This window comes from Macaca thibetana, chromosome 16, assembly GCF_024542745.1.
Source record: "Macaca thibetana thibetana isolate TM-01 chromosome 16, ASM2454274v1, whole genome shotgun sequence".
Lineage (NCBI taxonomy): Eukaryota > Metazoa > Chordata > Mammalia > Primates > Cercopithecidae > Macaca > Macaca thibetana.
In genome coordinates this window covers 77,748,950-77,772,779 of record NC_065593.1, presented here as the reverse complement: position 1 = coordinate 77,772,779, position 23,830 = coordinate 77,748,950, and the positions used below count along the sequence as shown (strand labels likewise).

The following is a 23,830-nucleotide window of genomic DNA, read 5'->3' as shown; positions in this document are numbered from 1 at the left end:
CTGTTTGGAGAACCTAGAAAGAAAATTCATCAGCTTCTTAGTCTTGGTAACAAATAAATAGGAGGCAGGAGAGAATGGAAGGGAGATGAGGTCGAAAGTAGAAAGAAACTTATGGATAAGTAAACTGAGAAATTGTGATTACAGAAGGATTGATTCCATTGTTGGTTTTATTGTCTTCATCAAGGCTGTGCATCCTGCAGGGTACAAACAGAAGCAATGAAGTGCTAAGGAATATAAAAGAGTGGAAATGACATTTGTTGAACACTTTTATAGTCTGTAAATGGATAACTTGTGCCTCTGTTTGAAACTTTGGCTTAAAACTTAATGGCTTACTTATTCAATCGGTGGAGACTGTGCAAATCCATGTATTAGAATAACTTACAACGCTGGTTGCTGAGCCTGAAAAGGTGTGATTTTACTTTTTAGTTTTCAAAGTTATGGCCAGGTGGGGTGGCTCACTTCTGTAATCTCAGCACTTTGGGAGACCAAGGTGGGAGGATCACTTGAGCCTAGGAGTTTGAGTTCAGCCTAGGCAACATAGTGAGACCCCCATCTCTACAAAAATTACAAAAAATTAGCATGTGTGATGGCGCATGCCTGCAGTCCCAGGGACTATAGGGAGGCTGAGGTGTGAGGACTGACTGAGCTTGGGAGGTTGAGGCTGCAGTGAGCCATGATTTTGCCACTGCACACCAACCTGGGCAATGGAGCACAACTGTCTCTAAAAAAAAAAAAATGTTTTGAAGTTATATGATGTGTCATTCAACCTTCTGTCTGGGTTGTAAGGTTCCCAGGCAAGACATCAGCTATTAATTAAACACACTATTTTGGCTGGGGGCGGAAATGCACCTATCTTGCATGATCTATCAATTTATTGATGGTTCAGGGACCTTAACTTACTGATGGACTTGTGCTTTATTGTTACTTTAGAAAAGTGTTAAGTATAAGGTGATAGTATCAGCAACTCAAGCCTCGCTCTGGTCTAGGTGCTTTGTGTATATGAACTTACTTAAGTCTCACAACTCTTATGGGATATGTGCTATCATGGCCTCACTTTCACAGGCTGACTTGAGAGGCTTGCCGAAGGTGCCATGACTAGTAAAGAGGGCAGCTGGGATCTAAGCTCAGGGAGTCTTGTTTCCAGCTCAATCTCTTATCCTCTAGGCTAGCTGGATGGGGGTAAGGTTGATGGGGAGCCTCAGGTAATTTGAGGATTTTGGAGTCTGAACTGTCTGGGTAACTGTGGTTGTATGGAACTGGCCTGGGCATACCACTATCTATATTTGTCCCCTCTCTTTCCTCCCAATTCTCATGCTGCCTTTTCCATCAAGGTGTCTGCTTAAATTATCTCCCATCCTTTCCCAGTATGAAGACCACCTGCTTGCCCATGTTTGGCTACAAACACGTGCTGTCGCTAACTGACCAGGTGACCCGCTTCAATGAGGAAGTGAAGAAGCAGAGTGTGTCACGGAACCGAGATGCCCCAGAGGGTGGCTTTGATGCCATCATGCAGGCTACAGTCTGTGATGTGAGTTTGGAGGACTTAGAGTGCCAGGTGTGGTTGGCATAGATCAAAATGGGGAAGGAGGTGACTGAACTCTGGGGATTTCTGGTGTAAAATGAGATGAGAACTAAGCAGAGCTTCCTGCAGTTGTGAGTAGTAAGTTGCTCCTGATATTTAGCCTTGGCTTAGATCCACTCCCTGGCCTGAGCTGACATTTCTTTGAACCTCAGTGGTCTCAGATGTTCCCAGGGGAGAGCATCTTCCCACCTTCAGAGTTACTTCAGAGTTAAAGCTGGGTTAACCTAACCTCAGCAAAGTAGGCAGATGTTCAGATGAGATTTTTTCTAGCCCAGATCAGCTCTGTGGATGCCCATCAGTTTCTAGATGGGCACCGTGACTGTCATTAGAAGAGTTAAGAGGATCTCATTCAGCTGCTTGAACTAATCAGTTATGAGACTGTTTTCTGAAGAGAATGAAACCCCTGAACTGGAAAGTTTCAGCTTCGGTTCCAAGGACTGGGACTGAGACCCTTCTTTAAAACAAGCTGTCCAGCCCTTTAGCCAGGGAGCGCCTTGGGTCTCTGTTCTCTACCTGTGACATGGCTGAATTTGTTCTGTCTCCTCTGCCTTTGTTTTTTTGTTTTCTTTTAACAGGAAAAGATTGGCTGGAGGAATGATGCATCGCACTTGCTGGTGTTTACCACTGATGCCAAGACTCATATAGCACTGGACGGAAGGCTGGCAGGCATTGTCCAGCCCAATGATGGGCAGTGTCATGTTGGTAGTGACAATCATTACTCTGCTTCCACTACCATGGTGAGATCTCTGGCACCACCTATGGTTTCTATTCATGATGGTGAGGGGTGCCCTAGCCCAGGCAGAGTCTGTGTGAATATGAAAATGGCAGCCCCTCCTTCTGGGCAGGGTGCAGGGCTTGGTTTCAGCTTGCCCCTATCCCTTACCAACTGGACACCGTCATCCAGCGTACAACCTACATAACCATTAGAGATATCCCTGATTGTGGTGTTATCACTGCCTTTACTGTCAGCAGCATAGCAACAGCATCATGGGATCCAGAATGGACCCAAAGGATTTTTACAACCCAAATGGAAAGCAGGTCTTCCTTTCCACTTTGATTAGCCCTTTCTTGGAATACCATACTAACTTGTGGTTATTGGAAGAAGATAGAGGAAAAAAAGAGAAAGATTGGCCAGGCATGTGATGGCTCATGCCTGTAATCTCGGCACTTTGGGAGGCTGGGGTGGAAGGATCACTTGAGTCAAGGAGTTTGAAACCAGCTTGGGAAATATAGTGAGACCCTGTCTCTGCAAAAAATGCAAAAATTCACTGAGTGTGGTGGCTTGTGCCTGTGGTCCCAGCTACTTGTGGGGCTGAGGCAGAAAGATCTCTTGAGCCCAGTAGTCTGAGGCTGCAGTGAGCTGTGATCTTGCCACCACACTCCCGCCTGAATTGCAGAGCAAGAACCACCACTGCTTTTTTTTTGTTTTATTTTGATACAGAGTCTTGCTGTGTTGCCCAGCTGGGGCGCAGTAGTGCAATCTTGGCTCACTGTAGCCTTCACCACCTCAGTCTCCTGAGTAGCTGGGACCACAGGCATGAACTACCATGCCCGGCTAATTTTTGAAAACAGGGTCTTGCTAGGTTGCCCAGGCTGGTCTCGAACTCCTTGGCTTAAGCAGTCTGCCCCCCTAAGCCTCCCAAAGTGCTGGGATTACAGGCGTGAGCCATTGCTCCTAGTGGGGACCCCTTCTCAGAGAGAGAGAGAGAGAGAAAGAGAGAAAGAGGGGAAAGATCATCAAAGACATGGTGAACAGGTCCTACGAGGAAAGATTAAAAGGCCAGAGTCATTCAGCTTGAAAGAAAGAAGGCTAAAGGATGATTTAGCTTATACATGAGAACACGTCTTATAAGTTGTTTTATATCACCATAGAAGGTTAAACAAGAGCAAAATATTTAAATTGAATCAGGAGAAATTACTATAAACCATAAGAGAAATGTGCTGTAATGCTCTAGGTACCTGGGGCAGGTGTGAACTCTTCATCTCCTAAGGACAATATAGCAACTTCCTTATCTAGGTGGCTTAAAGGTATACCTGTGTAAAGGCAGGAGACTGAGCTGAGGATCTAATGAGCTCCCTGCAAGGTCTAGGATCCCATGGACATGTTCACAATTCACCACCCCACCCACACAGTGTCCTGGAGTTCCTTGGTGTCAGCCATATCCAAGTCAAGCACTACCAGGCAATGAGTCAGCAACCTTTGACACCTAATCTATGCAAGGCACTGGGCCAGGGGCTGAGGGAGGTAACAAGACTATGTATGGTTCTATCCTTACAGAGTTTTTGGTCTAGTTGAGGAGAAAGGATATATATATATTTACAATAACACAAGATGCATGATTAGTGCTAAATGGGTGTGGCAAAGCCAAAGTGGGCTATACGTATCCAAGGGAGGAAAGCTCATCATGAGCTGGGATGGCCAAGGAAGTCTCCTGAAGGAGGTGGGGCCTAAGCTGGGCCCTAAGAAAGGAGGAGGATTACCAACAAGAAGGCAACTCCAGGTGGGAGACAGTGGACCAGATCACTGCTGAGTGGAAGAGGGAGAGAGGTGAGTAACATTTGGAAAGAAAGACTGAGACCACACGGTGGAGGATCATGAGGGCCAGGCCAAGGCATCGGTCAGTAGTTCCAAAACAGAGGCCTAACCCAGTGCCTTGTGCAGGGAAGCAGCTCCATTGTATTAGTGCATTAAATTCAAGCAGGAAGAAAGAGGTGCTTAGTTTTGACACCACTGGCCTGCACCTCTTTGTCTATCCCTGGAGTTCACAAGTAGACTTCTGTGCTACTTACCCTTCTTGTCTCACTGTACCCCCCGCCCCCCACTCTTTTTTTAGTTTTAGAGACAGAGTCTTGCTCTGCTGCCTGGGCTGGAGTGCAGTGGTGCAATCATAGCTCACTGTAACCTCCAACTCCTGGGCTGAAGCGATCCTCCTGCCTCAGCTTACCCAGTAGCTAGGACTGTAGGCACTTACCACCACATCTGGCAAATTAAATTTTTTTTTTTTTTTGTAGAGATGGGGCCTTGCTATGTTGCCCAGGCTCTTGTCTCACTTTCAGCATGAAGTGAAAAGGTTTAAGCACCACAACTCTCTGAGCCACAGCCCAAGCAAGATAAGTTCTAAGGTTTAGACCCTAGGGATGTACATGGCACTTCATTAACTTCTACATCCTTCATTTTTCTAGGATTATCCCTCTTTGGGGCTGATGACTGAGAAGCTCTCCCAGAAAAACATCAATTTGATCTTTGCAGTGACTGAAAATGTAGTCAATCTCTATCAGGTGACTGTGCCTTCGGGCTTCCTGGAGTGGGCCCTGTGATGGTGGGAGCCCCAGGTAGCCAGCCTGTGCTAGCGTTGGCCATAGTCTCCAACCAGGAAAGACTCTCCCCTAATCCACGGCCCAGGAGCTAAAGATTGCACTCTGGGCCTTTTTCCTGCAACCTTGAACTTACAAGGTGTGTGCTGGTGTTTGTGGTGATGGAGGGGAGGTGGCAAAGGGTGTGAGAGGCTTCCTCTACTTTTGCTCAGGGCTGAAAAACTGCTAGATATATTCCTGGCAGTGACCACTGAAATATCCCATACCTTCCTCCAATCTTCATCTCAGGACTCTCAGTGGGATTTGAGGAGGGCTTTTGGAGACCACCACCTTCCTTCGGTAAGCTCTGGACATCTTTGTCGTCCTTTCTAGAACTATAGTGAGCTCATCCCAGGGACCACAGTCGGGGTTCTGTCCATGGATTCCAGCAATGTCCTCCAGCTCATTGTTGATGCTTATGGGGTAAGTGTCTTGTGCTGGGAATAGTCCTGCGGAGAGTCCACCTCATTTGGCTTACACAGCAGGGCTCAGGTTTGTGAGTCCCAGGTGCCAGTCTACCACACGATCTTACTGCCTTCTCCGTGTGCTCCCAGAGGCCAGGCAGTGGTCTGCTCTAGAAGGGATGCAGCCTTCTGAGAAGGAAGTAGCCCAGAAAGAAAGAAAGAAAGGGGATGGGGATGGGGATGGTGATTAGTTGGAGAAGGAGCAGAGCCCTGGAATTGGGGCAGAGTGAGGGAAAACTGGGCTCCAATAACAGGGAAAAGAGAGAGCTGAGACATGGGGAAGGTGAGGTTGATGAAACATTAGGTAGAAAATGCTGCTTTCCAAGGTGACCAGTACTCCCCTTTCGCAACATCTGTGAGGCCTGCGGGAGGGTGTAGCTGGTACATTTTACCCAGACTCACCTAGACGCAAGTGGAGATGGAAAGAGGGAGCAGGTTCCTGTGCAGGAAACAGAGGAGGAAACAGAGTCCTAGGGGTGCTCCGGCAGCTTCCAGGTCAAACCTTGGCCTCTGGCACTGCTGGGGTAAGTCCAGAGCTACTTGGCAGATTTGGTTTGGGATGGAACTGGCTCTTGCCATTTCCCATTTCCTTTCAGTTCATTTTCTTGTCTTCTTGTGCCCCTTTGTGCTCAGAAAATCCGCTCTAAAGTCGAGCTGGAAGTGCGTGACCTCCCTGAAGAATTGTCTCTATCCTTCAACGCCACCTGCCTCAATAATGAGGTCATCCCTGGCCTCAAGTCTTGTATGGGACTCAAGATTGGAGACACGGTGAGATGGGCTGGGCAGGGCCTTTGTACTGGAGCATCTGTGAGCACCCAACCCCCTTTCTTCTTTTTGTAATGACTGAAAATGGCCCCCTTCCGCCAGAAAAAATATGGGCAGGAAAAATACCTTTCCTGAAAGTCATTTCAAGTTAGATGTAATGGATCCACCAATCTTTTCCTCTGGGGCTTCTGTTGCATAAGCTATTTCTGTTACGTGAACTTAACTCTTAGGAATTTAAAAAACTTACAATTTGGTTACCTTTGTTTGTGTATGCACAGTTGATTGCAAAGGAAAATATTTCTTTACCTTCAGTCCCTCACCAGTCTCCAGCTTTCCCAAGGTAATTAATACCTTTCTTTTGTAAAATGACACAGGAAAGTAAAATCTAAAATGTAAAATGACGACATCATCTATAAATATTTATTGAGCACTGACATTGTGTCAGGCATTGTTCTAGTTGCCGAGAATTTAGCAGCAAATGGAAAAGGCAAGAGTACCTACCCTCATGGAATTTTTGAAGCCAGATGTTCATTTCACCATCCAGTCCCTCCACGACTTTCCTTATCGGTCGTTTCTCCTCTGCTTCTGCCTAAGGGGAGAGGAGTTGGTGGGAGGGGAGGAAGGAGGGGAAGAAAATAGATCTTTGGATGCAGTGATCCTTTCTCTTAATCTATCTATCTTTCAGGCACTTGTGCAAACATCCCATGTTAGAAATATTGTCCTGAAACATGCTTTATTGCATAAACTATAAAATGTGTGGAAATTGAAGTAGATCCTGAGCTTATGGTTGACCACTATGTGGGATTGTGTGGTGCAAAACAGTGCTTTGTGCATCTTGCTGATAATTATAATCAGTCCAGCTTGCTTAGCTGGCCAGAGCAGGGTGTTTATATGATCACAGGTTCTGTTCAGTTTCAGCTGGTCTATTTCACACGTGAAGTAAAAAAACAGCCTTTTATTATTTATTGACTGTAGACCATGTCTCTGCATCCAGCTACATATGTCACAATGATACTATTCCCGTGCTTGTGTTTTTGCTTTGCAGACCTTCACAGAGGTGGAGGTCTGTGGAACCTGTGGAAGGTTTGCTTTGCAGACCTTCCACAAAGCCTGAGGAACTCCATATTGCAAAAGCATAAGACACCCAATTTGGGTATTCCTTGGCAGGGCAGGGAACAACTTTTTTTTCCCTCCAGAGCTGGAGTGTTAACTGGGCCCAACTGTGTCTAAATACAATCTTGCTTTCCATCCAGGTGAGCTTCAGCATTGAGGCCAAGGTGCGAGGCTGCCCCCAGGAGAAGGAGAAGTCCTTTACCATCAAGCCCGTGGGCTTCAAGGACAGCCTGATCGTCCAGGTCACCTTTGATTGCGACTGTGCCTGCCAGGCCCAAGCTGAACCTAATAGCCGTCACTGCAACAATGGCAATGGGACCTTTGAGTGTGGGGTGTGCCGTTGTGGGCCTGGCTGGCTGGGATCCCAGTGTGAGTGCTCAGAGGAGGACTATCGCCCTTCCCAGCAGGACGAGTGCAGCCCCCGGGAGGGTCAGCCCGTCTGCAGCCAGCGGGGCGAGTGTCTCTGTGGTCAATGTGTCTGCCACAGCAGTGACTTTGGCAAGATCACGGGCAAGTACTGCGAGTGTGATGACTTCTCCTGTGTCCGCTACAAGGGGGAGATGTGCTCAGGTGAGGAGAACTGCACGGCCCCCTGTCCTGGAACCCACAACCCCTCATACATTTGCAACCCCTGGAAACATAGGCAAAGGCCTGAGATGGGTCTTTGCAGGCAGAGGTGTAACTCAGTGGTTCCCAATCTTTTTGAGTATAAGGACCAATCCACTTTTCAGGTTAAAAAAAAAAAGTTACTGATAGATAGCAATTAAATTTTTACTATTTATAGACTTAGAAAACACATGTCAGAATATGTAGTAAGGTTAGTAATAATTTTACATGAGTTTATCTTTGTATCACAAGAGACCTGGAAAATAGTAGTATATATGCAAGGCATTGGAGCGTGCTTGAACAATGTCTGGAAAATGGTGTAATGCTCTTGTTAATGTTAGCACTATTTTGTTATCACTATTACTACTGTTGGTACTACTGTTATTTTTTGGATTCTAGATCTTTGCTATCCAATATGGTAGCCTTTACACACATGTGGTTATTTAAATTAGCCAAAATCAAAAAATTAAAAATTCAGTTTTTCAGCTGATCAGTGGCCACATGTAGCTAGTGGCTGCTATATTGGACAGCATAGATCTAGAACATTTCAACGTGACAGAAAGTTCTCTTGGCTAGCACTGCCACAGAGAGTCCCTGCCGACAGATTGGGGATTATGATTTTGAGTCCTTCTACTCAGCAGGGTGCTGAGTTGTCATTCTCATTGCAAAATTCAGTAAAATATTGAGGCCCACTGATAATCTCAAACTAGTTTCTCCTTGCCCCAAGAACCACTCCTGGGGTACTTCTCCCGCTAGAAGTTGAACTAACGTTAATGTAGTCTTTATCTGCAGATATGTTGACAACACTCTCAGAGGGCAAATAGTCTGAGTTGTTCCTGGGGCACTGAGGATGGGTTTTTACTGGGCCATAATCACTGTGGTTTAATCCCTCTTGCGACAGACACTTGCAAGTTGGTTGGGACTGGGTTACGGGTGTATTGTGTGGCCAAACAGAGACATTATAATTGTTTTCTGGGGTGACCCTTGACTCAGATTGGCTTCATTGGCATTGGGTTCTTTTTTTTGAGAGAGAGAGTCTTGCTCTACTGCCAGGCTGGAGTGCAGTGGTGCGATCTTGGCTCACTGCAACCTCTGCCTCCCAGTTCAAGCAATTCTCCTGCCTCAGCCTCCCGAGTAGTTGGGACTATAGACGTGTACCACCACACCCAGCTAATTTTTGTATTTTTAGTAGAGATGAGGTTTCACCACGTTGGCCAGGGTGGTCTCGATTTCTTTACCTCGTGATCCTCCCGCCTGGGCCTCCCAAAGTGCTGGGATTACAGGCGTGAGCCACTGTGCCTGGCCGGCATTGGGGTTCTAATGAGTTGAGCTAGTATGCAGATACTCACTTTAATACTGATATTAGCCTTTTAAAAAACTCACTTAGAAAGGTCGATCTGTGTCATTCTAAAGCATGACAGTAACATAAAAATGATTGCTTTTTTATTATCTACAACATTGTTTCCTTTACTTATGCTGATAAAATTTTAGAGAGAGTTTGAGAGGAAGTGTTATCAGAATGATTAGGGGAGAGCAAGAGATCAGATACACATAGATGAAAGCACACAAACAACAACCATTTGAATTAGGGGGTGAGGCAGGAGTTTCACTTCATTTTACTATTTAAAGTATTTACATCTAATTCAAAGTACCAAAGGAAATGGGTAAGTTTGAAGTGGGAGACCCCTGGGAAGAAGGTTGGGGACTGAGGGAGAGAGGGTGGTCCTAGGAGAGGAGTATGGCTGGACCACGGGGGCACCCCCAGTCCTCCTCCATGGCCTGATGGTTCCTGGTCTGGTGTGAGGCACTGCGGCAGGATCCCAGCCAGAGCATGTTTCTTTTGGCTGCTGCCCCACTAAAGCCACAAAACAAAGCTGACTGGGTCAGAAGCCCTGGTTCCTGCCTCTCACTAGTGCAGGAACAGCTCCTCCTCAGTGCATTCCAGTCTAATCCATGAGGGAACCAGGGCAGCCATTGCAGCCTCCCTCCACCATGTCTTGCTAGGGTATCAGGTACCCACCCAGCCTCAGGTCTAGACTCTGTGGTGCCATCATCACATCCTCCAGTGACAGATACTCAGGGGCGCAAGTGACTGAGCACCTGCTCTGTGCCATCATTTGGTCCATATAAGTGAACAAAGGGTCATGCATGATCCCTGACCTCTCCAGGCTTACAGCCCTGCTCACCATTGCCTTTCACCAGAGCTTCTGGCTCTATGCTCCATTCTTTGCCACAAGCAGGGGCTCAGGAGGCAGGTGTGCTGTGACTTGGCCATTTCCCTAGCCCCTGGCCTGTAAGCATGGTGGCTGGTTCCCTGGCCCTCCCCCTTGTCCCCTCTCTACTTTGGGCCTGGTCTTCATGGTTGCCCATGATCAACATTCCTGCCTCAAACATCAAGAAGTGCATCATCCTCAAGGGGGTTTTCCACTGGCCACAACCACAGCCACAGATCAGTCAGGTACCCTGTGTGAGCCAGATTCTGTGCTGTTGTGGAGTAGGATAGAGAGGTGTGAATAAGACAGTTAACCAAGGATAATTCCCAACATGAGGTTGAATCTGACAGATCCCGGAAGTGTGGGGTGCTTAGGGAGTGTTATAGGAGTCCACTGGAGCGAGACTGACTGGGGACAGGGGAGGTCTGGGCGGCTTCACGGAGGAGGTGGGATGTCTGACGGATCTCAGAGGAAGGGCAGGCTCAGGACAGAGAGGAGTGGAGCGAGCATCAGCCCAGAAGTCCTAGCTGTGGGGTTCGTGTTCCCAATGACCTCAAGCACCTGTTCCTCCCTCCCTCTTCTGGCATCCCTCCCTTTCTCTTCTTCCACTCTTAATTTCTTACTTTACTCCTCTGACTTTCCAATGAACCCAGGCTCAGCCTCCCTTTTGCTGGAGGGGCGCCAGTCCTGTGACATTACCACACTGTGGCTTCCATTTAAGGGCTGACCCTACCAAGGCTCTTGGGGTCAGCATGCTGGCTCTGACCTGTCACTTCCACTCCCAACCTCACTCCCTGGCTGGACCATCTTGTCAAAGATCACTTTGTTTAGCCTCACAAAGGAAACACTATGGGACAAGAGTTTCTGAGGAGGCGGAGGCCTCTGAGTGCTGCCAGGCCCCTGTGGTGTCGGTCTTTCCCATCCAGGAGCGGTGGCCAAATGCGGGGTGTAGTGAAAGGCTGAGGGGAGGGCAGGGGGGCAGCTCTGCTGGTTGGCGCACTCCTCCCCCAGCTGCCGTGAGGTTGGCCGATAGCAGCTCACAGCTGCCCGTTCTGTGGAGAACTGCCCTCGGCTGACAGGAGCTGCCTTGCCCCTAGATGTTGACCAATGACTGATGGACAAGGGGTTACTCTAAGGCTAGACTCTTTGTCTCAGGGTGGGCCTGGCTTTGTGGTACCATTCACGTAGGATCAGGCTGGAGGGCATCTGGCTGAAACCACATTCCTGCCAGCTCTGCCTCTTGCCCTGTCCTGTTTCGCTCCCTCCTCTCTACTTCCTCAGTGAGTCACTTAAATAAGATCCTTATCCAAACTGTATTTCTAGGGAACCTAGCCTCAGGACACAGCCTTTCTGCTTTCCCCACCCTTCTGGCAGCCCAACATCTCTACTTTCCAGATATACTTGGCAGCTGGGGCAGCTTGGGTGATGTTCCCCATCCTTCCTGGGAAGCAGACATTTCTTTCCATGCCCAGCCCATAGTGCAGTGGCATTATCATGGCTCACTGCAGCCTTGAATTCTGGGCTTAAGTGACCCTTCTGCCTTAGCCTCCCAAGTAGCCAGGACTACAGGCTCTTGCCATCATGCCCGGATAATTTTTAAAAAAATTGTAGAGATGGGATCTCGCTATGTTGCCCTGGCTGGTCTTGAACTCCTGGGCTCAACCGATCAACCTGCCTTGGCCTCCCAAAGTGTTGAGATTACAGGCATGAGCCACCACACTTGGCCTTTGAAGGTTTTTGAGTAGGTGAGTGGCATGATCAAGTTGACTGATATTTTAAAACAGTGGTTCTCAACTGGTGGGAAGGAGCTATTTTGTCTCCCAGGGGACATTTGGCAATGCCTGGTGATATTTTTGATTGTTACAACTGGAAAGGTGCTACTGATATCTAGTGGGTGGAGCTCAAGGATGCTGCTAAACATCCTAATGTACAGGACAGTCCTCCACCACAAAAAATTATCTGGTCCCAAATATTGAAAAGTACCAAGGTTGAGAAATCATGTTTTACAAAGAGAATCCTGGCCACAGAGGAATTGACAATCACCTGGAGAAGGGGAGGTGACTTAATTGTCTGGAGACAGGACCAGGCTGAGGACAGGGCATGGAAATGTCTACAATAAGGCCCATTCACCCTTTGCTTAAATAGTTCAGTACATTTGACTCCTAAAATGTTCCCTCCTTGAAATTTCTCATTGAGATCAAGCCCAGTTACTGGACTTTCCATAACTTCTTTCTTACTACTTTGGTCTCTTTTCTTCCTCCACTGGTCAATTTGAAGAATATTCCATTAAAACGGGCTCCAACTTCTACTGGTTAAGGCCATTTTCTCTGTAAGTTGGAGACATCTTCTGGAAAGACCGTATTAGTATAAATAGGGAAAAACATTGCTTATGCCACTGCACAGAGGCTAAGCACTTGGGATCTGAAGTCGCAGTGACTTCTGTTTGAGTCCTAACCCTGCCATTTACAAGGCATATGGCCTTGGGAAAGTTACTTAACCTCTCTGACCTCAAAGGGTTGTTATCAGAAATGAAAAGGATAACATACTAAAGAACTTGCGGCCGGGTGCGGTGGACCAGCTGGCTGGGCCTATAATCACAGCTCTTTGGGACGGCAAGGCACATGGATCACCTGAGGTCAGGAGTTCAAGGCCAGGCTGGTCAACATGGTGAGACCCCCATCTCTACTAAAAATACAAAAATTAGCCAGGCATGGTGGTGCATGCCTGTAGTCCTAGCTACTTGGGAGGCTGAGGCAGGAGAATCGCTTGAACACGGGAGGTGGAGGTTACAGTGAGTCAAGATGGCGCCACTGCACTCCAGCCTGGGTGACAGTGAGACTCCAAAAAATAAAAAAAATAAAAAAGAACTTGGCATAAGCCCACAAGCCTAGGCAATATAACAAGACTCCCATCTGTACAAAAACAAAAATAATTAGCCAGCTGCGGTGGCACATGCCTGTAGTCCCAGCTACTCAGGAGGCTAAGGTGGGAAGATCACTTGAATCCAGGAGTTTGAAGTTACAGTGAGCAATGATTGCACCACTGCACTGTAGCCTGGGTGATAGGGTGAGACTGTCTCAAAAAAAATAAGCAAATAAATAAAAAGAAAAAGAACTTGGCACAGTGCTTGACACACATTAAATGCCTCCTTGGTTGATTTGGAAAATAGATATACATTCTCTTCTCTAAATTCTTTCCAAGTCTGTTCCACTACACTCCCAGATATGATATGATGAGACTCCCAGATATGATATGATGAGGTCAGATTGAGAAGAGAACCAGGACAAGAAAGAAAAGTTGTGTTGGTAAACTTGAACTGCGCCTGTAGCTTTAAATAATTTAATTAATTAAAAAATGTTTAATTGTGGCAAACATTTCTCCAACTGTTGAGTGTAGAGGCAGGAACCAGGACTAGTCAGCAGGGGCATAGGGGAGGCCATCGGGCTACATGAGGTCATTACTAGCGATTGCCTCTACTGCTGTTCACCTTAGGAAAATCTTTCTTTCATTTAATTTCTCTTATTTTCTGACTTCTTTTCTCTATGGCATTCACGGGATTTGTTTAACTGACTGGCCCTTGGCAGTCTGGGAGGTAGGGGATATTTGTTCTCTCTGCTTACTTGGCTCCGTTGGCCAACTCCATGGGCTCTCAGTGCCGTCTCTCTGCCCCTCGGATGCCCCACCCCATCCACCCATACATTCAGGGTGCTCTGTGTGCACTTTCCCTCTCTGCATGTGGAATAATCCCATGCCCTGGATCTCTCCTTTTCTTCTTTCCTTGTGTTACAATTTTCCTGTCTTGTGCATGCACCGTCAGAGCCCTGGTCCTCACCCTGCAAGGTGACATCTAGCTAATTTGAGAAACGGCATAGTGGAAGTGGTGGCTGCTTTGTTAGTGGGACGGGACCAGCTCTTCCAAACTGGACCCTATGTTGTTGTCTAACCCAACTGGGTGGCCACGATGATGACAATGGTAGGCCTCTTAGATCAGGTAGGAGAGGCGAGCAGCCTTGTGTCAGGTCAAAGGGAGAGAGTTTTGGGTCCTGTGAGGCCTTTTACCAGCATCAGGTCACACCGTCAAGGCTACTGAGTGCCCTGTGTAGGTTCAGGGCTGTGGCTGTGTGCTGTGTCAGCCCTCAGGGCTAGAGAGCTTGCTTCTAGTTCTTAGACTAGAAGGAACTAAGTCTCCTAAGCCTGCTACCCTTTCTCTTGCCTTTCTCAGAAGGCAGAGATATTCAGAAAAGGGCAAGAGAGAGAGCAGGAGGCCCAGGAGACTTAGTTCCTGAGAATCTTTTGCTCTATAGTGACTCCGAGCAAGTCCTGCCAATGCCTTGGGACACCTAGAAAACTGAGTTTGTCCCTGCTGGGTAGGACTCCCCCGGGTAGTGAGCCAATTCCCTGCCAACCTGGAGGATCATTATCTGTGTGGTTGGGAGAGCAGGGTGGTTGTGTGCAGCCTGCTGCCATGGGGGCAGAGCTCTCGCCAGCTGGTCCACCTTCCTGGGCTGTGTGTTTTCAGGCCATGGTCAGTGCAGCTGTGGGGACTGCCTGTGTGACTCTGACTGGACCGGCTACTACTGCAACTGCACCACACGTACTGACACCTGCATGTCCAGCAATGGGCTGCTGTGCAGCGGCCGCGGCAAGTGTGAATGTGGCAGCTGTGTCTGTATCCAGCCGGGCTCCTATGGGGACACCTGTGAGAAGTGCCCTACCTGCCCAGATGCCTGCACCTTTAAGAAGTGAGTGTGCAGTTTGGAGAGAGCCGGGAGGCTGGGAGGTAGGAGAGGGTCCCCTGACTAGAATCTCCAGCTCTCCAGGTGTGTTTCTTGCTAACCAGAGCCTTAGGGAGAGGAGTCCACTCCAGCCAGATGGCTACCTCTCCTTTTGCCAAAGGCTTCGGGCAAGTTAGAATAGAACCAACTGAAGGGGCCAAATTTGAACGAGCTGGACTTTGATTGGAGAATGTCCTCTCCTAAGGTGACATCCTGACTCCCTCTGAGTTGGGAGGAAGGCTGAACCAGTCTGAGGAACGATCCAGTGCTGATGTTCTGATTCAGTGGGAGATGTGGGGCTGGAATTATGGAGGACACTGTGAAACTACTACAAACCTCCCACTTTAGTGGCCAGAGGAAGCCCTGTCAGCCCAAGTCCATGGCACTGCCATTCTGCTCACCACTTTCAGCAGGGCCAGATTTACGAGCATGCAACCTGTGCAGCTGTGCAGGGCCCTGTGCCTAGAAGGGCCTCATGCTTGTTTTAATGCTCTGCCATCACTGTCTTGACATTCTTAGTAATCTTTGAACAAGGGAGCTGACATTTTCATTTTGCACTGGGCCCCCAAATGACATGATTGGTTCTGACTTTATAGTTCTCAGAAGTGGCATAGGGTTCACCATCCTGGCACAGCCCTGGATGGGACGGGTTTAATGAAGGACCTGGGAGGCTTCTGGCTGCCAGGTGCTGCCTACAGGTGAGGGGGACACTCCCACCCCTGAACTGCACACTTGCCATTCAGGTCCCCAGGATTGTCTTACAGGCGTGTGTGTGTGTGTGTGTGTGTGTGTGTGTGTGTGTGTGTGTGTTTTAATGGAGGTGGAGCAGCTTTCTGAATGCATGGAGATCGGAGCTGGACTGGGATACGCTTAGGTTTGCACCTTCTTTGCCTTAATCACTGCGTCCTCTCTCCTTCAGAGAATGCGTAGAGTGTAAGAAGTTTGACCGGGGAGCCCTACATGATGAAAGTACCTGCAACCGTTACTGCCGCGATGAGATTGAGTCAGTGAAAGAGCTTAGTAAGTTCAGCACATCTTAGAGTTGCACACACCCAGGTTCTAAATGTTTCTAATTCAATCTTAGCACCTCTCCAACTCCCATCTGTAAAATGGAAGCGTGACTCCTACCTCAGGGAATGTTGTGCAGGCCTGATGAACAACAGATTCTTGATGTGAGCTGATGTCTCTGAGAGTCGTCCTCCTCTCTTACTAGTGTGTGCAGCCGTCCACCACTTCTGCTTCCCAGAGCCCACAGACTCAAAAAGAGCCTGCAAAACAAAGGGAGCAAGTGCCTCCCTAAGGAAGGGAAGAGAATGTATCCCATTTTGCAGACGAAAAAACTGAGGCACAGAGCTGGGAAGTGGTTGCCTGTGATAGTCATCATCTTAGTTCAGTAGGCCAGTAAGCGTTTACCAAGTTTACTTAACTAAAATTGTTATGCAGTGCCCAAGATTTTACTTAAAGCTTTGCAGGTTTGGAGGGAAACCTTCAACCTTATGGATAGGTAACCAAAAGCTTTATCTGAAGTCCTTCTACCTCTCTGGAGCCCCTTTTGAAATAAGACAGAAATACAAACAATAGGGAGAAAAAAAATCTTGCCTGCAATTATTCTTGAAGTATTCTCTGTACTTCATCTTAACTTAAAAGGAGATGATCTTTGCTGCTGTCGTCACATCTGATATAGTTATGTGGGCCAGTGAGACACTGGGTAGTACTAGAGAGATGGCAATCTCTCCACAGATAGCAATCTCCCATGAAGGCAGAAACACATTTCAGAGAGAGCCACAGTAAGACACAGCCAGCCAGTCAGCTTCCTGGTGGGGGTGTTATGCAAAAGAGTTAGATCTCTGGGCCTTTTGGCTAATATCAGAAGTAGGGCTGGGGTGAGGTTAGTGATTTGGGGATTGAGTTTGAAGAAATAGTTTTTCCTCTGGAAGAGATTAGGCTTGCTATGATTAGTTCAGAGAGGAGAAGTTGCTGAGATGTTGAGTTATTTTTATCATCTAGTCTAGGTGGGTATTACAAGTTAATTGATAAGTAGTTCCATACCTCCACCTCCCCTCTACCGGTGGTATTATAGTACAGGGAAAAGAGTATGGAAATAAACATATTAAAATAAATGCTTATTTGTAGGGAATTTTATAGCTTGTAAAAGTTATAAAGTATCTTTCATATACATTATCTTATTCTTCTGTCAATAGCCTAGTGAAGTAGAACTATAGTACTATTATTATCTTCATTTTGAGTCTCAGGAAAGTTAAGTAACTGGCCCAAGCAAGGGAATGGCAAATTAAGTTAAGAACTAGATCCTGAAATTCATACTCTTTTCCCTGTATTATAATACCACTGGTTTTCTGAAGGGTTGTTGAGTTCAAGTCTGCAGGATGTGCTTTTAGACTCCTGTTCTTGTTCTGCTTCATCACTCATTTGCTGTGTGACCTGAGTACATTTGCTTAATTTCATCATGTGTCAGTTTTACTCATCTGGTTTCATCAGTATGGGGCATAGTGCAGCTGGTGGAAGGTAACCTCTAGTATCATTGGCAGTATAACAGGCTTTAGAATTACAAGAGATGAAGTCTACAAAACATGGTGGGAGTCAGAGAAGAGAGGATAGCTCTGGGGAGGTACACCAGATCAGAAACATAAATGGAAGAAATAGAACAGCTGCATAAGCAAACTATTAAGAATCACTAAGCAAGCAGAGAAAGGAAAGAGAGGGAAGAGTACACCTACTATATGTTAGGCACTGTTTGTGCTGTTTAGTTCACTGACCTTGTGAAGTTGGGGTATCATTTTCTTTTTATAGATGAAGAAAGACTTGATGAGGTCAGGTGACTGACCCAAGATCACAAAACAGGTAGGGAGTGAAGCCAGGATTTGAATTAAATTGTGTAATACTGTTACATCATGTCCCTTTCAGAGGAAGGATTAGTAACCAAAAAGGGCCTGTGCAGTACAAAATACATCAGTGAGGGTCAGTGAGTGGCAACTGCCAGACACAATAGCCACTTTGAATCTAGGCATTGTGCACATGAGGCATAGGGTTTCCTGTCACGCACTTTCCCGGAAGTCCTGTGATAGGGGTTTGGAGTAGCTCCACCTTCCAGTAGTTGTCTCACTTTTTGTTCCTCCATTTTCCCTACTCCCAGAGGACACTGGCAAGGATGCAGTGAATTGTACCTATAAGAATGAGGATGACTGTGTCGTCAGATTCCAGTACTATGAAGACTCTAGTGGAAAGTCCATCCTGTATGTGGTAGAAGAGCCAGGTGAGTGAACCCTGAGGGCTCCCGGCCCTGCCCCAGGAGGGAGAGGGAGAACCATGTTAGGCAGGAATCTCTACTCATCTATGCTCTTAAGCAAAACAGGTTAATCCTGCAAGTAATAAGTTAGGGGCCAGGCGTGGTGGCTCATGCCTGTAATCCCAGCAGTTTGGAAGGCTGAAGTGGGTGGATCACCTGAGGTTAGAAGTTCAATACCAGCCTGGCCAACATGGTGAAACCCTCTCTCTACTAAAAATACAAAAACATTAGCCGGGCATGGTGGCACATGCCTGTAATTCCGGCTCCTCGGGAGGCTGAGGCAGGAGACTCACTTGAACCCGGGAGGCAGAGGTTGCAGTGAGCAGAGATTGCGCTGCTATACTCCAGCCTGGGCAACATAGTGAGACTCTGTCTCAAACAAACAAACAAACAAACAAAAAAAACCAAATGATAAGTTAGGGACCGTCATCTGGATGAAGGGTATTTATAAACACAAATATTACCAAGAAAGTGACTTGTTAATTGAGGAGACAGCAAAATCAGAAAGAGGGTAAGGAGAAGAAGATAGATATGGATCTCATTAATGGACAAAATATATCACTGCATTTTTTTGAGGCAATGATGTCAAGAAATAAAGAATTTAAATTTTAGGACTTTACAGCACATGGCATCTGCACTATTAAAATTGAGATGGTTGCCAAGAGCAACTTGACTGTGCTTCAGAGGAAGACCTGATGGTTAGAGGTATTACCTTTCCAAGTTTACTGCAGGATGGGGTAGGGATGGGTTTGAGACACTAAGGCAAGGTTGCCCTGAACACTGAAAGGACAGTGCCTTCTGGGAGCAGGAGGAATCCATCCCATCATACACAGACCAGCCACAGATTTGTCACCATCCAATGCTGTCTATTGCTTGCTTCCCTTTAACACCTTTATGGCCTTTGTTCTCCTTAAACAATGTATTAAGATGAATTATTAGAAAACACTTTTGAGTATTCACTGCCTGCAGACCCTTTCCTCCACATTAGGAGAACAGACCCCAGAGCCATAGACCCATGTTTCCTATCTTTTTTTTTGAGATAGGGTCTCATTTTGTTGCCCAGGTTGGAGTGCAGTGGTGTGACCTTGGCTTACTGTAGTCTCAACATCTTGGGCTTACACATTCCTCCCATTCCAGCCTCCCTGGGACTACAGGCATACACTACCACACCTGGCTACTTTTTAAGTTTTATTTTTTGTAGAGACAAAGTCTCACTATGTTGCCCTGGCTAATCTCAAACTCCGGGGCTCAAGTGATCACCCCGCCTCAGCCCCGCAAAGTGCTGGAATTACAGGCATGAGCCAATACACAGGGCCAACATTTCCTATGTTGTTGCTCTGGAATTCTAGGCTCCGCCTCCCTGCTTGTCTCCCAACTCCAGTCATTTCCTGTCTTTGAGTAGAATGTTGCAGGTGGGGTCTCAGACAATGGAGGAGATCATTCTCTTTCTCTTCCCCAACTCATGCTCTTGCAGATGCTCTCCTTGAAGGGCTAAGCCACTATAGGGCAGTAAAGACAACACTGCCAAAAGTTTTGGCATTGGCCAAATGGAATTTAACCTCATGGAATGGGCTTTTGAGCTGGGCTCTTATCACCCCCAGATGGGGTTGCCAAATAGAATATACTATGTCCCATGCAATATTTGGTACACACTGATAGTAAAAAATAATCATTTATCTGAAATTCAAATTTGTCTTGGCTTCCTGGTCTTTTCTTTCTTTCTTTTTTTTTTTTGAGACAGAGTATTTCTCTGTTGCCCAGGGTGGAGTACAGTGGCGTGATCTTGGTTCACTGCAATCTGCTTCCCGGGTTCAAGCAATTCTGCTGCCTCAGCCTCCCGAGTAGCTGGGATTACAGGCACCCACCAACACCACTAACTTTCGTATTTTTAGTAGAGGCAGGGTTTCACCATGTTGGCCAGGCTGGTCTTGAACTCCTGACTTCAAGTGATCTGGCTGCCTTGGTCGCCCGAAGTGCTGGGATTCCAGGTGTGAGCCACCGCACGGGGCCAAGCATCCTGTGTTTTTGTTTGCTGAAACTACCAACCCTACCCAGACTCCTCTGACCTTGGGTCATTTGCCATTGGTCCCCTGCTGTGGCTGGAAGAGCCCTCCAGAGGTCACCTGATCTTGCCCTCTGCTTCCAGGAAGCCCACCCCAAACTCCTTTCAGGACACATGGTTAACAGATTGTTTTCCTGTGAAGACCTTCTGGCACCCTACCTGTCTTGATCATACTAATGTGCAGAATTAAAGAGATTTTACTTGGATAATTGAAGGTCAGCCCTACCCAAGTCTTCCAAAGAATCCATAATTGTTTTTCCCAGCAGAACTGGGGCCCTTCGTTCCTGGGAACTTGAACACTGGAACCTCACAGCCTCTCTCCAGGCACACATTTGATTATAGACAGGTTGTAATTTGGTGGGTTGGGAGATAGCCAGCTTGGGTTATGGTGGTGGTTGTTTTTGTGTTGTGTGTGGTGAGCATTGGGTATATGTTTGGAGAAGAAGGTGGGAGACAGTGTGGAAAGTGGGTGTGACTTCCTCTCTAGGCTCATTAGTACCCTCATATATAAACACCTGGTTTCATAACACTTGAGGTTACTGGAATAAGATTAGATACCTGACATTTGTGGGAAGCAGAGCTCTGCGGAGTATACTCAGCCTGACCCCCAGAGGGGTGACATGCCTCTGTTTTAGTTGTTGCCTGGGGTTGAACAGGAAGTCAGCTTTCAATAGGGTTATGATTTTAGATGACTAAATATTTTGGGAAAGAACCCAATATATTGTATTGGCTGGCAGGTCCTGGTCTCTAAGAATGCAAAAAATGTCATTAGGTTCACAGCCCTCAGGAATGTAAGTATCTGAACCAGGGTAACAGACACAAATACTTACAGTGGCTAAGGAAGCAAGTAAGTTAGTGAAAACAGCTGGATATAAAAAGATCAGTTACAATGGTAGCTGATATTTACTGAGCACTTACTCTGTGCCAGGCATTGTTCTGAGTTTTTAAGATATATTTAATTTAATTATTCCTCATAACAAGTTTCTTTTAAAGTCAGTGCTATTACTATCTTCATTTTAAAGATGGAGAAACAGGAAACAGACATTCAGAAAGGTTAAGTAATTTTCCAAAGATCATGTATCAAAGTTAAGCGATAAGTCAGGATTCAAACCCAGGGAGTCTGGCGCTAGCGTCCACAGGAGCACAGACACACCAACAAATCACACTGCCTTCCTCTAGGAGAGAGAAGGGAGAATGGTGGGGATTCTGGTAAACTAGAAAATACGCATTCCAAGTAAAAGGAGCAGCTCCTCCTCAGCTGTAGCTAGCTGCTGCCCTGCAGGAATATAGGTGTCAGTGTTTCTAAATCTTTGGATTTCCTTCCCTCCCTCCCTTCCTTCCTTCCTTCCTTCCTTCCTTCCTTCCTTCCTTCCTTCCTTCCTTCCTTCCTTCCTTCCTTCCTTCCTTCCTTCCTTTCTTCCTTCCTCCCTCCCTCCCTCCCTCCCTCCCTCCCTTCTCTTTCTCTCTTTCTCTCTTTCTTTCTTTTGAGATAGGCTCTCCCTCTGTCATCCAGGCTGGAGAGTGGTGGCATGATAATGGCTCACTATGGCCTTGACCTCCCAGGCTCAAATGATCCTCCCACCTTAGCCTCCTGAGTAGCTGGGACTACAGGCATATGCCACGATGCCTGGCTAATTAAAAAAACAATTTTGTAGAGGCAGGGCCTCACTATGTTGCCCAGGCTGATCTTGAACTTCTGGCCTCAAGCTATCCTCCTTCCTCGGCCTCCCAAGTGCTGGCATTATAGGCATGAGCCACTGTGCCTGGCCTGGATTTTCTTTTTAAAGAGACTAATATGAAATTTTCGGGGGGAGAATCTCCTGATTATTCAATACTGCCAATAAAATCAATTTTTAATTTTTAATTTAATTTAATTTTATTTTTTGAGATGGAATTTTGCTCTGTTATCCAGGCTGGAGTGCAATGGTGTGATCTCGGTTCACTGTAACCTCCACCTCCCAGGTTCAAGTGATTCTTGTGCTTCACCATGCCAGGCTAATTTTTGTAGTTTTCATAGAGACGGGGTTTCACCATGTTGGCCAGGCTGGTCTCAAACTCCTGACCTCAGATGCTCTGCCCTCCTTGGCCTCCCAAAGTACTAGGATTACAGGTGTGAGCCACCACACCCAGCTTTTTATTTTTAAATTTTTTAAAAAAACTTTAATTTTAGCTTTAGGGGTACATGTGTGGGTTTGTTCTGTAGATAAATTGTGAGTCATGGGGGTCTGGTGTACCTATTATTTCATCACCCAGGTAATAAGCATAGTGACTCATAGATAGTTTTTTGATTCCCACCCTCCTCCCTGCCTCCACCCTCTAGTAGATCCCAGTGTCTGTTGTTCTCTTCTTTGTGTTTAATTTTTAAAATAAACACTTGGGTGAACCCCCACACAAAGGTGTGGCTGGGTTCCGTCTAGGGGTTACCAGGTCTAGACTGCTGATTTGAGTCACTCAGCACAGATTATTGCTGTCCTAATGATTGTCTCTGTAAAAAAATTAATTTTTGAAAACTGTCCTATTTCCTTCAAGGACCTTAATTACTTTGTCAAGAACACCTTATTCATAGCCAGTTCAAGTGATTCTTGCTTCATTCACAACCACCTGCTCTGTGCTTCTTCCTCACAGAGTGTCCCAAGGGCCCTGACATCCTGGTGGTCCTGCTGTCAGTGATGGGGGCCATTCTGCTCATCGGCCTTGCCACTCTGCTCATCTGGAAGCTCCTCATCACCATCCACGACCGAAAAGAGTTTGCTAAATTTGAGGAAGAACGCGCCAGAGCAAAATGGGACACAGTAAGAGATTGGGCTGGGCTTTTTCTAAAAAGTCATTGGTCTGAGGCCCTTATGTGGAAGCAACAGATGCTTTGGGTGGTCAGGTTCAGCCAGCACGATTGTCTTTCTGTTATCCTCTGTTCTGGAAACGGGGAGAGATGGTCTCACTGTCCCTTTGTCCTTCAGCTTCCTTTAGCCTCTTAGAAATAGTGGCAGGATGTCATTCCACCTCATTCTATTCTTTCTCCTCAATAAAATGGTTACTTCCAGGCTGGGCCTGGTGGCTCGTGCCTGGTGGCTCGTGCCTGTAATCCCAGCACTTTGGGAGGCCATAGTGGGCAGATCACTTGAGCTCAGGAGTTCGAGACCAGCCTGGGCAACATGGTGAAACCCCGTCTCTATTAATAATATAAAAATTAGCCGGATGTGGTGCTATTAATAATATAAAAATTAGCCGGATGTGGTGGTGCACACCTGTAATCCCAGCTATTTGGGAGGCTGAAGCAGGAGAATTGCTTGAACCATTAGGTGGAGGTCGTAGTGAGCGGAGATCGCACCCTTCTCTGGGTTACAGAGCAGGACTCTGTCTCAAAAAAAATAAATAAAATAAAATAAAATAAAAGGTTACTTCCAAATCAGACTTTACTCTTTTATCCTGATTTATTGTATTTTTAGTAGAGACAGGGTTTCACCATGTTGGCCAGGCTGGTCTCGAACTCCTGACCTCATGATCACTTGCCTCAGCCTCCCAAAGTGCTAGGATTCCAGGCGTGAGCCACCGCGCCTGGCCAAGAATGTGTTTCTTGAAACCACCATTAAGG

At 46.7% G+C, this 23,830-nt stretch overlaps 1 protein-coding gene and 1 long non-coding RNA gene across 2 annotated transcripts in view; one reads left to right on the top strand and one right to left on the bottom strand.

Moving 5' to 3' along the window:
* Nucleotides 1–23,830, bottom strand: part of LOC126939514 (uncharacterized) — a 44,170-nt gene that overhangs the window by 5,805 nt on the left and 14,535 nt on the right. The window contains exons 3-4 of the long non-coding RNA XR_007720406.1: nucleotides 16,001–16,140; nucleotides 6,667–6,754 (exon numbers count right to left, since the gene is read on the bottom strand). This is a non-coding gene — a long non-coding RNA (uncharacterized LOC126939514). The remainder of the gene's footprint in view (nucleotides 1–6,666; nucleotides 6,755–16,000; nucleotides 16,141–23,830) is intronic.
* The window catches only part of ITGB3 (integrin subunit beta 3), a 67,194-nt gene that overhangs the window by 30,826 nt on the left and 12,538 nt on the right, over nucleotides 1–23,830 (top strand). Inside the window, exons 5-14 of the mRNA XM_050764898.1 lie at nucleotides 1,366–1,528; nucleotides 2,158–2,319; nucleotides 4,766–4,861; nucleotides 5,270–5,359; nucleotides 6,034–6,168; nucleotides 7,419–7,848; nucleotides 14,617–14,839; nucleotides 15,792–15,892; nucleotides 18,024–18,143; nucleotides 22,864–23,030. Coding sequence (XP_050620855.1) covers nucleotides 1,366–1,528; nucleotides 2,158–2,319; nucleotides 4,766–4,861; nucleotides 5,270–5,359; nucleotides 6,034–6,168; nucleotides 7,419–7,848; nucleotides 14,617–14,839; nucleotides 15,792–15,892; nucleotides 18,024–18,143; nucleotides 22,864–23,030 — 1,687 coding nt within the window. The remainder of the gene's footprint in view (nucleotides 1–1,365; nucleotides 1,529–2,157; nucleotides 2,320–4,765; nucleotides 4,862–5,269; nucleotides 5,360–6,033; nucleotides 6,169–7,418; nucleotides 7,849–14,616; nucleotides 14,840–15,791; nucleotides 15,893–18,023; nucleotides 18,144–22,863; nucleotides 23,031–23,830) is intronic.